General features: G+C 41.7%; 1 protein-coding gene across 1 annotated transcript in view; it reads left to right on the top strand.

The window, feature by feature from the left end:
* The window catches only part of LOC109956302 (low-density lipoprotein receptor-related protein 1-like), an 86488-nt gene that overhangs the window by 14799 nt on the left and 54298 nt on the right, over positions 1–17391 (top strand). The window contains exons 3-6 of the mRNA XM_020593298.1: positions 9713–9850; positions 13845–13964; positions 14655–14766; positions 14861–15141. Coding sequence (XP_020448954.1) covers positions 9713–9850; positions 13845–13964; positions 14655–14766; positions 14861–15141 — 651 coding nt within the window. The remainder of the gene's footprint in view (positions 1–9712; positions 9851–13844; positions 13965–14654; positions 14767–14860; positions 15142–17391) is intronic.

Raw genomic sequence — 17391 nt, 5'->3', positions numbered from 1 at the left:
GCCTCCTTCTATGTCTCCATCTGCGACAAAAACAACAGTGTTTCCATCCACTGTCTCATGCTACTCCCTCTAGATTATGTCAAAATCTCTCAAAAACAACAGTTGTGGGAGCTCTGGAGGGACCCGACTTTACACAGTGTCAGAGCATAAAACCCAAGAAGTGAGTCAGACAGACAAAGCAAATGCCACTTTTATCTTTAGGTGTTTTTGTAGAAGTTACTCTATAAGTAAGTTAGGAGTAAGATTGCTACTGAGGAAGGTTACCAAGTACGTCACAAAGGAAACGAGGTAAATAAAGTGGGAGTAAAGCTTTATCTGCTACTTTAGGTATGACCAAGTACAGAAGTTTAAGAAGACTGTCATGGTGGTTTTAATTGGAATCGTGGACGTGTGCATCATTAAAATTAAAGAATAAGTCTGGTGATTTTCATGGGACTTGTAAACAACTAAAAACTTAATCAGTAGCTTTGCCTGAGCTCGTTAGTGACAAGTGTTGTAGGAGCCAACCTGTGCACAACCACAACATCCACCACAACATCAACCACATTCCCTTCAGTGCCTGCTGTCTTCCTGTGTTTTCTACTCTTCTCTACTATCAGATTATCTGATTAAATTTGTAAAAAAAAGCTGTGATGTTTGTTGCAAAGCAGCACTGAATGAATCTCAGCCTTAAAGATGGTTGATAAGCATTTTTGTAGCTCGCCATAAAACCTTGGATATTCTCTTCTCTGACCTGGAGAAGTTGTCACCAGGTCTGGAAATAAAAACAGTTTGAAATACCATGTTGTCAAACCAGAGGGTTTTCTGACATGTAACCCAAACTGTAAGTATGCCACCCATATACTGAGCAACATTTTTAGTTGTATTGTTGTGATAAATGTGCTCTTTGTCAAGGCACTTTTGCAGATGCTTCTGGTTGAAAGATGCATGAGAGAGGTTTATGTATTCGCTCATGTGGATGGGGCTTCACAGTGGCCTTTGTTGGGGTGTTGGCTGTTGCCAGTGAAGTCAGCCACTGTCCAGTGCAGCTGCTTTACCCTGCTGTGTAACCCCCACAATGCTGTCCTTTATACCCCGGGGTGCTGGGTCAGACTGGCATAGATGGATACTCGCTGAGTAAAACAAAAACAAAACGCTTGTCTGGGCATATGACCTTTATATATAGGACTTTGAACTGCATTCCTAATTTATGAACACTTGAAAGCCATATAATGAAGATATACTCATAGACCACCTGTATTGGTGTTATCAGTATTTGTGGTGCATTTTAAAATTCCATGAGTATAAATGTGAAAACAGTTTGTCTGGCCCATAGCCTCGAGGAACTGTAGGGTGTGGGTTCCACGTCCTCAGGCTGCAGACATTAGTGGTGTCCTGAAATATCCCCATGTGCAGCGAATGTGCCCTGGAAGAGTGTAACACTGAAAATGACGTCCCCTGCCCCTGGCCTGTAATAAGTTTCACAGACAGTTCTCACCTCGGCTGCAGCTAATTTTATAGGAGATGAAGCCAATTTGGCTTTCTTTCATGATGTAACATGTGACTCACTGACTGTTGTCTTAAGAAGAAAAAGGAGACTGACTTGAAAATAAATAAAATTCAGCGAGTTTTATCTTTTGATCTACTTGCTCAGAGGTTTCACCCACAGAAGCTAATCAGTGGTGTCATTTACCAGCCAGTTGACTCAATTCCAGTGGATATACTGTGCAGATTTGAAAGAGGAAGTGATCTGTTTGATTCTGCTGCTGTCGTCTACCAAAAGCAGCCACCACCCAGTGCAGATAGCCATCGACATGTGAAAGAAAGCAACCTTTGCTTAACATGAAAGAGACTCTCCTTGTGCACACTCCAGTATCTCAGGCTACTGTGTCTCTTCTCTTTTGTTTCTCTCATGTCGCCAATAAAGCAGCAGTCGAAGGCAAAGTTAAAAGAAGCTTTACACTGTGTTCTTCTTTGGTGTTCCTTACTAGTCACTAGCACAAACATAAATATCCATGCACACTGTGTAGTTGAGATTTGGGAGGCGCGTGCATCGGCCCATCTGTGACCATCAGCATCCTACGTTCACCCATAAACCCCTTCGCTGCATAGGCTCGCGTTGACACCTATGTGTAGTTGCAGACAAGTTCAGCTTTAGTTACTGTAGCTAGTTGCTGTTGTGTGCAGTTGCCTTTTTAAAGGTTTTTCTTCAAAAACAGCACCAAGACCGAGTTGAAAGAAGCTCGAATCCTCTGGAGAGCTGAAGGTAGCTGCACAATACTGTGCTGGTTCATTACAACGAGCAACACCTTTTGAAATGCTTTCCATTGCTCATATAGTTTAGCTTAATTTAATACATCAAAAGCTTTTAAAATCATGAATGTTGCCCCTGCTATTATGGTGCACAAAACCACCAGTTGGCTGTTTTTAGATGAGGTTTGAGTCTGGGGCCAAAGAGAGGGCAAAGCTGCCCCCCGAATCAGGACAAGAGAGCCCGTCCTGTGTTCAGCCAAGAAAAGCATGTCAGGGGTTTAAATTTTAAAACGGACCATTATGTAATTTCAGCAGAGCTCACTGCAGGATGAGGTAGGGCAGGCCAGAGGCACGCATAGGGGAGGACAAGAAGAGGCAGAGACTGGGATTTATGATGCAGGAGAAAGAGGGACACAGACAATACTAATAATATGGTAATATGGGTAATCAAAGGCCCCACCATGAATCTTGAAGGGACACACAGATGCTAAACATCTGGCTTTGCCTTGGTTTGTGCTTCCTCACTGTATGGTAAATCACCTTATGTCTGCTTAGAAGGAGTAATATATGACTATATCCTGAGTGCCTTATTGTAGACACAGCTTCTCTCCTCCTTTAACTTCAGTCTCCTCGGGTTTCTTGGCTCTTACAGTGACGATTACTCCCAACCTACTCTTCGACCCCCTTGGGCCTCTCCTGTCACTTGAATAGCTGTTTTTCAAAATGTTAATTAGTTGTCTGTCCTTTGAATTAGTTTTCTAATGCTCCACGTAACAAACAAGAATGACTGTCTGGAGAGGGAATTGGGGCATAATTTGTGACCATTAAAGTTAGTCTCTTGATTTACGGGTAGAAACTCAGCCAAAACAGACCAAGTGCCTCTCAGATATTGAGTCGTTCTGGGGCTTTCTTTCTCCTGTTTTACAAGAATAACTTGCATAGCACTAATAGTTTTAAGTTAATCCTCAGGCCATTGTGACGAAACAAGAGGCAAATGAACCAAATAATGAGTTTGTTCAGTCTCAGAAATAGAATACTTACATTAAAACCGTATTCAGTAAGCGATAGTTATGCATAAGGTTACAGTAAGACGTGTGTGGGATGAATGACAACCTCTTTAAATTCTACCACTGGTTTCCTTTGTGGATATTTCTTTACTTTTCCTCTTTTACTGTATATCCAAAATTGACATAGGTTCAGTCTGTTTGGGTTCAGGTTGAGTATCTGGTGGTTCTCTCCACTATGAATCTTGCAGTGTATTTTGCTGATAGAATTTGTTTGCTTAGTGGTTTGTCTGTGCTGAGGAGCAGTGGTACTGCTGCGTTTGGAGAAGGCTCAGTTTGTTGTGCTTTCAAGAACTGGATTTAGCCTCTCTGCTTTGTTTGTCATGCTGCCAGCCACCCCAGAAACCCCCCCTAGAAGAGAATGAAAATATGATGTTGATATCTTGGAAGGAAAGGGGTGAGCAGAGAGCCAAGTCCCAAAGGCCCAACTATCAAGTGCAGAGAGGGGCACATGGTGTGCCACCAGGGTCTGAGCCAGAGATGGTTATAATAAACTACATTGGTATAAAAATGACCTGGACAAAGAAAATCTAGGTAGCTGAAAATACAGTTGCTCTAGTATCTGCGAGGCACCCACAGGCAGGTTAATGTGTTGCCTTCCACCTGCAGTGAGGTGTTTATAGGCTAGCTGTCAGAACCCTTGCTGTGCTTACTCGTTTACTGCCCGTGATCTGTTGGGTAGAAACATCGCATCACACAAACAGCTACTGTAAAAAATAAAGATAAAAAAAATTGTTTTACACAAGTTTCCTGTTTATTTTACAGTTTTTATAAAATACATAGATATGTCAATAAAATTACAAAAACATACAGTGAAATTATACACTAAAATTAAAATAACAAGAAAATCCTGTAGATGTGAATTATCATGGTTTCCATTTCACTTTTTTCACATAAGAAGAAGAATTTTCTAGGACCCACATTATTGCCTTTTTTTTTATTACAGTGCACTCTGTCCTCTTTTAGCATAAACTCTGGTGTTGTTGCTGCTTTTTTTAGTGCTGTGTCATAATAGTTTGGAGTTTTGTTTCTCTGTCAGGGCAGATGAGGAGGGAGGTCAACGTGTGCCTCGGGGCTGCTGGGTCAGGATTCAAATTTTCAGCCCAAGAATGTGTCATAAGGGCCAAGAGCATCACAGAAAGGGCCTGTCGGTCTGAGGACATGGCCATCAGTGGTCTGGGAAACCCAGAGTTAAGAGCTGCTGCCAGTGAAGTGTTGAAATACTGAAGTATGTATTCATGGGGTATATTTATGGATCATTGTATTAAATTATTCATCTGTATCTTGATGGTTGATTTCTGTCAATAGCTGCAGACGTATTTTAGGGATCTATTTCTTGTCAGTAGAATGTGCTGCTGTACATTCTGTATCTATTATTGTTTTATATGCTGAAGCTTCTGGAGTGCGTACAGTAAACTCAAGGCAGTGGGCAGCCTCGCTGCTCTACAGTCGGCTCCATTCTGACTCACTTAAACTCCCTTTCATAGTTTGGTCTTGTACTGGCGGCATCTTGTTATTTGTTTGCCAGTTTTGTTATTAGTAGAATAAGCTACGTGTTGACTAGCATGTGGAGGGAAAGCATGAAGTATTGAATGGAAAATCCCCACAACCTAACAAGCTCTGGGCCTGATCTAGACCCAGATCTAGACTCTTTCTGAGTCAGCTGGGCAGCACAACACAGAAGAAGAGAGAGTTTCTGGGATGAATAATTCAGCAGAAATGTTACTGGTGAGAGAAAGAAAAAACACACTTGCAGTTAGAAAAGTATTTCGGATCCAAGGAGACGGGGGGAATGCGTCTTAAAATATTAGTCCTTAAACAGGACACCCCCCTCCACTTTGTGCCTCCTCCACAGCCCTCACTGTTTCCCCAGCTCTCCCTTCATGTGGCCGTGCCACGGTTCAGGTCAGGCTTCACACGTGATGCTGCTTACAACACTGTCTCGGCTTGCTTTGTAGGGGGTCATAGCTGATTTGTGTGATCCAAACAATGGCCTTAGTTCACTCGCTCCTTCACCACCTGCCTCGTGTGATTTACCTCTCTGTGTAGTGGTTTAAAGACTCCACTTGTGCAAAGTGTCTCAGTAGTCTTGTTTAGATGCTTAGAGGAAAAATGGTGAATTGGTGCAGAAAAGTATTCATCATGTCTTCATAGAAATATTCATTAATATAAATGGGGTTTCGCCTGATTCCTTTATTGTACTGCAATTTGTGATTTGGAGTGAGATTAAAGTTGTTTTTACATCCTCAGACAAATCTGTTAAGTCAGACAGACTTATGGAAGAAGTGAATTGTGACCCGGTACCTGCTGATGTCTGTGTGACATCATCCATCCCACTTATCTATACCACTTATCCTGAACAGGGTCATGCTGGGCTGGAGCCAATCCCAGCTAACAGTGGGCTAGAGGCGGGGTACACCCTGGACAGGTCGCCAGTCTATGTAGCAGAAAAAATAAGCTTTGGAACCACAGCCAAGTCCTGACCCTCAGTTTTTAACCACTAGCACAGGATACTGTAGCTCTCATGGTTCGCTGATGGAGAAGGCAGAGCAGTTAAAGCTGTACCCTCTAAGCTGCATAGACCTCTCACCAATAAACTTTGGAACAAGTTGTGTAGAGAAATAGGGAGAGTATAAACTTCTCTAGGAAAAAAAAAAAGTTTGGACATGGCTCCCTCAAAGTAGAGGAATGTTGAATAAGAGACCCAGTTTAATTCAAATTAGCAGTGCCTTTTCCACTGCGGCCCCGCCGACCACTGCCAGCTTGCACAAGAATGAAGCCTTGTTGGGCTAAGTTCACTTCCTGTGGACGAGGTGTTCCTCTCAGTCCTCTACACTATGTCTCCACTTTGCCTTTTCTCACTCTTTTGTTTTTCACTGCATTTGTTTTCCACATCTTACCCTCCCTCCTATACACTTACTGTAAATGGGTCAACAGATGTTGGAGGAAAATTGATAGTAGGAGAGAGAGAGAGAGAGAGAGAGAGAGAGAGAGAGAGAGAGAGACTGAGGAGGAGGTGGCGTGACAGACTTTCCACAGAGGCAGGGAAAGACGAGCCGTGTAGGAGAGTCATCGGTTTCAAATAAAGTTAGTACATCAAAAAAAGAGAAGAAAGTTTTCTCATCATGCATTGTGATATCTAGTCTTCAGTCAGTGAAAGTTGACTACGAGATAAGAAATAATCTGTTATTGTTCTTTAACGTCTTGAGTTCTGTTTGTTCCAGTATATAAGTGTATTTTGAAATGTGGAATTTAAAGGTATAGGTCCACATTTAGGAAAATACAGTCTCTTGCTGCGAATTCATTGGGCAGATTGATACCAGACTCATGTCTGTACGCTCGCTAGAACCAGCAGCTGCTCATATACAGGGGAGTTTAGCATAAAGAAACAAGGGGAAACAGCCGAGTTCTCTCCAAAGTTCAAAAATGCTCCTCCTAAGACCTCTAAATGTTTGTTTAATCCGTTGGCCATTTAAACTGTGACTTCATGAACTGCTAAGTAGTCAGGCGACTGGCATTTACTGTGGGATTGTTACAGGTTACCACACCGTTACTACTGATAAGCAGGTTTTTGAACTCTGGGGAGACCCGAGCTAACCGTTTCCCCTACTTCCTGTCTTCATGCTAAGCTAAGCTAATTTCCTCCTGCCTCTTGCTTCAAGTAAGTGCACAGCCATGTAAATACGGTTGATTTCCTCATCTGTTACCAAAAATGTCACACTGTCTGCCACATTTCAGAAGTAACCAGACGCCTCTGCATTTTATTCTGAGCATACACACTGGGATGTTTCTGTGAGTGTCCTGACAAATACAGCTGGTGTGATCAATAACTTTTGCAAACACACAAATCCTATTAAAACAATCACTGTGGTTAACACTGAGTGAAGATGCAGCACAGGGTTGTGGGCAACCCACAGACTGGCTGGACTTAAGGAGAGAGTTGTGTTGAGTCATTTGTCTTTTTGTGGATCTGGTCAGAGTCACAAGGCAGGAACGTCATCCAAGGAAAAGAGTTTCTTAACAAGGCCGCTGAGGACAAAATCCCTCTTTGCTAAGCAAAGTATTTTAGCAATATATTCATTTTTATAATCAGTTAAAATTGCATAAACTTTGTCTTATAGGAGGAAGGGATTTGGTCAAACTCCTATTACCCCACAGTTATTATGGTTTCTTTCTCAGGGATTCCAGGGTCCTCCACCTGGCACAGGTCAGGCCAGAATGCAACTACACTAAAATATCTGTTATTGGTGTTTTGTCTCTGGGACTGATGTATAAATGCTGTATATAAAGTAGGTTTCCTTTTGGCCAGGCCCAGCTGGGATAATAGTGTTTGTTGTTCCTGATAGTTTTCCCTAGTGCCCATCTTAAGCTGCTACAATGACTCTTTGGATTCCTGTCTTGTGGTTCTGCCTGTTAAGAGGAAAAGATGAATGTAAATCCATGTTAGATGTGAAGTGGAAAGCAAAAGTATTGGGAAGTTAAAGGAACAGAACCACTAGTGTTTGAAAAGAGGGGAACAGAGGCTAACAAGCATGCCTGCTTTTTTTTTTTTAACAGATTACTTCATTTTAGAATCTCTACTCTGTCTGATACATGGAAATGAATTTGCTATTGTGAGGAAAAGAAAAAACAGCTTGACGGCACAAGCTGTCAGTTGGTCCCTGACTCAGAATTTCCCAACTTGTAAAAATGTGAAAGCTTTCTGTTTTTGCCAACATTACAACACACAGTTTTGATTACCACACAGCAAATGTGATCAATCTCTGTGCTGAGCCATGCAGTACAGATCCTGATGTCTCTTGTCTCATTATGAATTTAGTTACTCTGTCATAGTCTAAACAGTTTCTTCACTCATTAAATACATGGCCTTTGCTGTGTGATTATAGTGCATCTGCTCCTTTGCCTGAAGGTTCTTGTTATATTTCATAAAAGTGCAATATGTTCTTGTGAGGTTTCTTGGGATGCTCTTCATTTTAGGCTGCAGGGAACCTGAGTGTAAAAGATAGTGTGATAGATGGTGGCCCATATCATTTTATCTCTCTGTACTGGACACTCAGTGCTTGGACTGTGAAGAATAAGATGAACCCATGAATCTCAGTCCAACAGCATGCAGTTATGTGGTGATTATGGTCTAGTTTGGTGAGAAGGATGAGTAGAGACTTTTTACAGGTGAAGCAGTGAAACACCCCTTGGGAAAAACATAGAAGTCTACTAGATAAGAGATTTTAGTAGATTAAAAGTACAAGTTGGTGCAGATCCTTGCCCTTTTGCTGTTTGTCATGTATTTGCCTGATGAGGGAATAGGAAGTGATTATATTTAATCCTTCTGTCAGTTAACATTCTGTCTAAACTGGTCCCAATAAGTGTGAGCACAGGGGGGATGTTTCAGAGTCAGAGTCAGTCTTTATGTCTTCTGTTTTTAGTGTGTTCATAGCCTGACAGTTTGCTGCACACCTCCTGTACCGTGGGTTACCTCTGGCTTGTGATGAGACCCACCACAGCGGTGCCATCCACAGATTTTAAGGAACAGACAGTTTGATGTGCACTCACTCAGGGACGCGGCAGAGAAACATTTCTGTGTTGCTCCGTCCTGACAAATATGTCGTCAGCCTCGCATAGTGCTCGCTGCCTGCCAGGAAATCTGTCATCCACTGGCAGAATGAAACGCCACTGTTGTAGACTGATTTTAAATCATTTCTGCTTTTTATTTTTTTTATAGCTGGGATAAAATGGATGGAGGAGTCAAAGAGAGAAGGCAAAAAGGAAAATTGATCTTAAAAAAAACTATGTAAACATGGCACCGCTTTCATGGCTCCAATCAAATCTGCCTGCAACAGTATGTGTGGAGTGGCCCAGCCGGAGCTGTGTTCACAGATAAGGTGGTGCAGCGATATCCATTTTGATGTGACACTGTGCTTGTGTCTCTGCCTACTGAGAGTTCTGCTGTTTTTATTGCAAGCTCCAGCAGAGAGAGCGATTTTTAGTAAGTTGACAGAGACGCAGTCCTGTGAAATCATCTGAACACTTTCAGGAATGCATTTTTCACTTTAATCAAATACACATGTACTGAATAAAAATGGGACTAAAAAGAATCTATGTTTTGGGTTATATTGTAAATGTTAGATTAAAAATAATTAGAAAAATGGTGTCCATAGATATATGTAGCCTCCTTGCAGAAATGATCTGTTGTCTGATTTGTTTTATACACCACATGAAATAAACATATGCCAAACAACTTTTGGAATTTCTAGATATAATAAATAACTACACTAAAAATGTATTTAAAATGAAACCATAACAGTAACCCTCTGAAGATTTCCTTTAGATTGTTAAAGGATAAGGACACGGGGAAACTGTCTTTGGAAATACGGCTTCTCGTTTTGTCTTTATCAGCTCTCCGTGTCTGTCTTCCTCAGGTCCACACAGTACTGTGTCACGGTGCCCTCCCAATGAGTACCAGTGTGGAGGAACAGAGCTGTGCATCCACATGAGCAAACTGTGCAACGGGGCCCCAGACTGTACTGACGGCTGGGATGAAGGACCGCACTGCAGAGGTATCACTGTCACATCCCCACCTTCTGTTGTTCTGTTGTCTCTCACCTCGACCAATGGATTCTGTGCTGAGTTGGACAGATCCTGATGCAAATTGAACTATTATGAATTCAGTTGCCAGATGATGGTTGTGGAAATGTGGACAGTGCATATTATTCAGTATCATAGACAGTGGAATTTTTGATGTTTGGTGTGAAAAGGGGTTAATAATACATTTCTTATACCTGTGCTAAGACTCTGAGGCCTGACTGGATTTCTGTTCACTAGTCTACTGTCTCACTTCTGGCATCATCACACTGAAAAATAACAGGAGAAGTAACAGGAACAGATTGATTTACCACATTGGATTGTGCTATGCTCTGTGTTGTTGTTGTTTTTCATCAAGCTGCAGTTTTACATGCTAAATGGAGACGCAATCAGTTGTATGTTTGACATCCTGTATCCTGATGTACTGTATGTAAAGCAAGACATCCATTAAGCCCTTTCATTCTGTTTATGCGTCAAATTAGGGAAGCTTCCATTTCAAACCCAGAAACTAGGAAGTAAATTATGATGAGCCTAAAGAATTTAATGTGCTGATTGAGTTTATTGTGCAAAAAGAAGATGGAACTTGATTGTGCAAAAGAACCAGATGTACTTTCAGGTTGGCTGAACTTTGAGGACAGTGGATTTCTTTATGTGTGCGTGTGTGTGCGCACACCTGTAACCTACATCTTGTGTTTTTCAAGGTGTCTCGCAGTGCGTTTCATACATTTTTATTTCCTCCAGAATTAATATTTTGCAGTATGCATCTTGGAAGGCTGTTTACATTATTGCCAGTGTTGGTTTTCTAAACACATTTCAGTTGTTCGATGCTCAGACTTGTTTTGGAAAATTCCTGGCTTGTCTGTAATTACCTCCGCCAAGGATGGCGGGCAATGTTTTTGCCAGCGTGTGTTTAACAGCATAACTCAAAATGTAATGAACGGATTTTAATGAAATTTTTTGGAGAGTTATGGTATGGCCTACAGAACAGTTGTTTAGATTTTGGTGTTGATCTGTCCCATAATTTTGATACAGGATTTTTCTAAAAGACTATTCATCATTGTGAGTGCTGCAAAGGTTGACTGTGCTGCAGTGCACAGGAATGAATCCAAGTGCAACTAATAGGTGTAGTGTGACTTGTGTGCATCTATGAAGAACTGTAAGTACACATTATTAGTCAAAGCTGTTAACATTTTCATCTTTAGGACTGGTATTTTTTTACATTTTTCCACTTTTCCAGGTGACAGAGTAACCACTAAAATTGAGAATATGTGTTCAGTTTATTCAAGTGATGCCAGTTTAGAATTTGTTGTGGCGTTTTTGGAGATACAAGTGCCCGTTATCTGACCTAGCTAGCTCTGTTAGCAGCAGTTACATCTCGTTCAGAGCAGTTCTGCCAGTCAGGATGTCGGTTTTCCAGCTGCACATTATAGCTATTTCCACTGTTGAAATATAATAAGCGGTGCACCCTGAGCTTACGTCACCTGGCATAACGTCAGGGGTTGACGTGGACCATCCTACTTTGCTTTTCTATTGTATTTTTCTGTGTCTGGCTCTGTTTAGAGGACACGCACTCATAGCTGGGCAGAGGGAGAGCACAGGATGTGAAGTGCCTCCATAGTGCAACAATCAGTAGTGGAGACTGTATGAGCAGTTTATCAAACACATGTTGAACAAACAGAACACAAACTTGCTGAAATGTGACGTCTTCATCACTTTGCCCATAGTCCACTCACTGAAGTCCCCATTCTACCCCTTAACCAACAAGTGAATGTCTGTCATGTCTATAGTTTTTCTTGAATAACTTCCAAACTAATAACAATATCAGCATCATTCCAAATGCCAGCAGCAGGTCAAGCAATCACATTATGAGGATCAAACTATCATAGGAATATTGCTTTTATGGCATTATGGGGAAAAGGGACTCCTCGGCAGAGGTCTGCGCTCTCTGAGTGATGTCTAGTTTGAACTGTGGTTGCTCCTAGAGCGCAGCAGGAAGGCTGACTTGTTGGCCAACTGTAATATTTGCAGTATTCAAAGCATTGTAGAGGGTCTGGCAGCAGGACACTGGTTATAGGGAGTAACTCATCTGATTTTTATACTCATACAGAACAGATTACTAAAAAGTTTGATATAATACTGTAGCTTAAAATGCACAAAACAAGAGAAATTGGCTGATATTCTTTCAGCAGGTTGTAGCTGTTTGAAAGTGCTTCTGTGCTCTTATTGGTTTAGGAACTTGATTTGGTCAGTAGTGTAAAAACGTGTGCAGAACTGTGGGCTTTTATCCTGAAAGTATGGCGCCTTAAAGAAGAGATTCTTGATCCCTCTCTAATCCTTTTTTCCCGGAGGTGTTGTGCTAGTGTGAATTGTCTGTCTGTGTTTCTGGGCAGAGTGAATCATTTGTGAGTGATAGATCCAAGTCTGGTTTGACATGACTGTGTTTGCTTGTCTGTGACTCACAGTTTCTTGAGTTAGATCTCACAGGATACAAAGCGCACTGTTGAAAACTCTGCTGAGATTCTGCAGTCGGCCAGCGGAGCGGAAGGTGCAATTGGAGTGTCTGTGACCTTTTGTGTTTGATATGTACTGTACGTAGGCAAACAGACCACGGGTTGGGGTTAGGAAGGTATTGATTGTGAATGCAGGACAGAAGTATTTGTTGATTGTTCCTCAGTCTCTGGCCTTTTCAGTCAGAGGTTTTATGTCTAATATTTATTTTCTTCAAAGGCACAAGCCACCTTAAAATCACTTCACAGTTAGAAAGAACACTATTTCAGTGATGTATAACAAGAAAGTCGCATTATGATTTCAGCAATTAATAAATGAAACTCTTTCTTTCTAGATTTGTATTTGCATTTTGCTGGCACTCAGCAATATGGGTTGAGATCGTACTCGGTATAATAGTAAGCCATAAGATATTGCTGCTGTTATTACTTGTGAGATGAGCTGGAGATGTCTTAGGAGCTCTTATTCTGGAAGCTCACTTTGCTAAAATGGGTTGAATTTAACCTGCAGCCATGCTAACTATAATCACAGCAATACATGCAACTAATTACACTTTATTGTACATTTACAATATACACAGCTGATTCTCTTGAAATACACAGCAGTATCTTGAAACTTGACATATCTGGCCTGGTAACAGGTGTTTCTTCTGTCGCAGTCTAGCACACTGGCTGCAGTGCTGATGAGGTGCTGTGGCCAGACCCAGCGAGGCAGCATGATGTGGCCTATTTTATCCTCCCCGCCTTTTTTTACTCTATAGATATATTATTTGCACAGCTGTAATATGTGTAACACTAATTAGCTGTGAAAGGAAAACAAAATCTTTGGCTTCGTAGTGAAATTTGTGCCTCGTGCAGATTCCTGTGCACTTCAGCTGCCTTTCCCTGTAGAATCCTGTTATAGTGAAAGGCCTCTGAAGATAAATGTGTTTTGAATTCAGCACAGCAGTGTTTATTTTCCTGGAAATAGTCGGTTAATGTGAATAAAGTGTGTGGCATTTGTACAAAAGTCTGACTTTGATAAGTGTTTTTGTAGGTTTGCATGTAGTGCTTCATTGTGCAGCGTGTGTAATATACATTTTGGGTGTGTAGATCTGTGAACTGCGTTAAGTGTTTAGAGACGATGAGTCCTGTTGTCAAAGTTGTGTGTTAGCAATTGGAAAAAAAAACAAACCTGTAAGCACATCATCACCCTACTAAACCATAAATAAAGTGAACAGCTTCAGCAGCACCTGCTCCTTATAGCTCTGTGTCTCCTGCCAGGATCAATGAAGCCTGAGTGATCACAGTATAATCTATGCATGTGTTTAGAGTGATATGTTTAATGTATTATTATGCAATTATGTGCAACTCCAGCACCAGTTATGACCACTGGTGCTGTGTTTTCAGCTCAATGACAATGTCAGTTAAGGGAAAGAAACATGAATAAACACCCAATGTTCTCCCCTTTTCTGTCTCTCTTCAGAGTTTATATCCAACTGCTCGCTCATGGGTTGTAAGGAAAGCTGTGCGGTGACTCCAGGAGGACCAGTTTGTTACTGTAAAAGTGGTTATGAGATCAGCCCGGATGGAAAGACATGTAAAGGTGAGTTCCTATTAGCGCTTACCACCCACCGGCCCTCAGTGGTACTTGTAGTTTAGTGTGTGTTAATTAGTTAGTAGATGCTGTGTGTAATCAATAAGTCACAATGGAAAAATAGCACATACATCATCCTTATGCTGCTTTATCTTTGCATCTTATCCCTGCATGGAATGCTGTGTGGCAGCTTGTGTGGCTTATGTGCTCACCTGTCCAACAGCACCACATCTGCGTTGAAGTTCTTTCAGCAGCAACGTGTTTACTCGGGTTTCTGAGAAACTAAACTGAATGTAGAGCACACACTGGGTAGCTCAGGGGGCCTGGGAGTGTGGGGCATTTTCCCACAAAAGGCTGTTTAGAAACCCTGGAGTTTAAGAAGTCATTGAGTTTACAGAGGAGTGGCCAGCATTGATGAGTAACACTTTGCAAAACTCACTTATATAATGGTGTTTTTGTGCAACAAAATAATACACCATTAAAGGGTGACAAACTCAGTTTGGCAAAAACAAACTTGTGCATGAGATACAAAGTTACATAAAAATATTTTTTGTTGGTTAAGCAAAATTAAAGTACCAGCATTTTACCACCATCTGTGGAAGGGTTTGTTGTTTCTTTTATCCACTGTAATATTTTTGCACTGATATTATTTTGTATTTTCACTGACTAAAACAACCATCTGCTGCTTCTGTGGTTCAGATTTTGATGAGTGCACTGTGTATGGGACCTGCAGTCAGTCCTGTACCAACACTGAAGGCTCCTACCCCTGCTCCTGTGTGGAGGGCTACTTGTCCCAGCCAGACAACCGCTCTGAATGGTACGTACTGTATCAGCAGCCAACAACAGCACTGAATCTACACCAGCGTTCACAGATGTTCTGTTCACGTTCCTCCTGTTTACCATGTCCTTGTTGCATTTCTAGTGCCAGTAGACCGTCTGCCTGTCCTGCTGATCGCCAACTCCCAGAATATCCAGGCCACCTCCCTGAGCGGCACTACAGTCAACAGCCTGCTGTCCACCAGCACCAAGCAAACCACAGCCATGGATTTTCTCTACGCCCAGGAGACTGTCTGCTGGATCCACGTAGGAGACTCCCCTGCATCCACACACCTCAAATGTGCCAAGATCCCCAATCTGAAGAGCTTCACTGAGGAGAGAGTCATCAACATCTCCCTCAGTCTGCACCGTGAGTACACCACAGCAACTACACCCACACTGTGATGGTTCACCTGGCGTCAAGCGAACAGTAGCACAGAACTAAGCACAGGATGTCCAGCCCAATTTTCCACACAACAATATAATACCTCAGCCAGTAGGGGTGTTTGTGTGTGTGTGTGTGTGTGTGTGTTGTGTATTTCTGTAGCATTTCATGTAGAGAAGTACATTCTGTGCTTCTGGTCTGGCTAAAGTGAAGCATAGATGTGTAAAAATGAAGACACAGGCACAGCAGGTGCCAGTTTTCTCCATTTCCCCAGCAGCAGGTGGACTTTGAAATTATTCATTAACCTGGACACAGGCTTGTTTCAGCACAGTCATACACAATAAGGAACACTGTAACATTGTCATTACTAAAAACTGACCTTTACATTACCAGGTAGGTGATAGAGTAGGTTTTGAAGTCTGTTGTCAGTCTTGTTGCTTTCTCAAAATAAATGCAGTCAGAAGTCTTCCTGTGTGACACTGATTTTAACAGATCAAAAAACAGTCAAATGTTTAGGTCATTCTGATTTACTTGTGCTTTTGTCATTCTTTGGTCTTTCCCACTTGTCAGATGAGGCAAGTAAAGCCCAGCCATGGCCTTCAGTCAAGCTTGACTGAGGATTTTGTCCTGTTTGCAGATGGTGACTTGGCAGGGCCTGTTGGTCTGCCTTATTAATGTACACCTGTAGGCTGTTTTAAATGAATCAAATCTAAACAGGTGGACAAGAAATGCCCAGAAATGTGGACAAAACAAAACTGTGGAAAAGATGTGCTTATGCTTGTGCACAGTCTTCGAGTCACACATAATATGGCACCTTAAAAGAGTCTGTGTTTTTCTGTAGTTCAGAAAACGGTGATTATTTTTTCCCCACAAATGAACCTAAAAGAGAGGTGGTGGAGATGGTAAATGCAGATTTATATGTGCGTACTCCTGATTGTAGACAACCTGTGGGTCAAACGCCTCCACGCCAAGGGCCTTCCTTCCTTCCTATATCCGTTTATCACTAACCTTGCTTTAGGCCCCGTGTTGTGGTGTTTGGCCATTTTGTCTGCAGTGAATCAAAGCAGTAATCTCATTCACACAAAACAGGGCTGCCTCGTTGTACTGTTGTTTGGTTTGTAATTGTCTGCACTATGATACTTATCTGCAGATATTAATTTAAGTTCTTCGCCTTGAGTCAAAGCATCATGGCGTTTCTCACTCCTTTAGTCGTTACGTTCATATTTTCAGCCCTGTCCTTTCTTGGTTGTCACGACGATCCCTCACCTCCACCTCTGACCTGTACTGTACACTACACAAATTGAACTGAATTATTGTTCAGACAACATGAGCTGAAATGCTATAAGTATAGTCAGTTTGACTGCTCTCCTGTTAGTTTCTCAGTTTTTTTTTACTTGCAGACATTGTGACTGATCACATTCACTCAGTGTGCAGCAGCTCGTCTCTTTTCCCATCTCTTTTCCACGTGACCAAAGAATGCATTAACGTGACAGAAATTACTTTCTCAGCACAGACAAAATGAAAAGACTGAATGATGACAGTAGAGCGGCTCTGTCTTCCACATGCACACGCACACATACACACACGATGTGGTGTACGTGTCATTTGGAAATGTTCTTTTCAAACCAGATATCTTAGACAAGCTCAGAATAATAAAACTTATGCATGAGCAATTTGGGCATCCTGCATACTAATATGATGAAGATCAAACCTGATGTGCTTCTGTCTCATCTGGGTCTTGCAAACGCCACATCTGTTATTAACAAATTATACAGTACTACTCCTAATCCATCAGGATCATGCAGGAAAGAAGAGATCATAACACCCGTCGTAGAAATACTGCAACAGTGCCGAGCTGACATGGTGATTTCCCATTAGGAAAAACATGTATTTATGCTTAATAATTATGATCAGAGTGATTTAAAAAAAAATCCTGACTTATCGCTGTTGCTATAATCATGCAGCTGTAACTCAGCTCTTTCAACAATTTAGGGACCAGATAAATTTGCAGGAAATTCCAGCAGCTTCAGCTGGGTTCTCCACACCTCTCCTCCACACACACACACGGACTGTAGTGCTCATGTGCAGACACATACTGACAGTCGAATGTATGCACACACACATAAAAAGGAGAACTGCCTATATTTAGGAGTGAGGACAGGATGTGTGTGACTGATGATGAATGATTAGAGCTGTATTGCTGAAATAAGGAAGCAGTTGAGGAGCACTGGACCT

This window comes from Monopterus albus, unplaced genomic scaffold (assembly GCF_001952655.1).
Source record: "Monopterus albus unplaced genomic scaffold, M_albus_1.0 scaffold18.1, whole genome shotgun sequence".
NCBI classification, from domain to species: domain Eukaryota; kingdom Metazoa; phylum Chordata; class Actinopteri; order Synbranchiformes; family Synbranchidae; genus Monopterus; species Monopterus albus.
The sequence above is the reverse complement of the archived record's forward strand: the minus strand, read 5'-3'. Positions and strand labels throughout refer to the sequence as shown.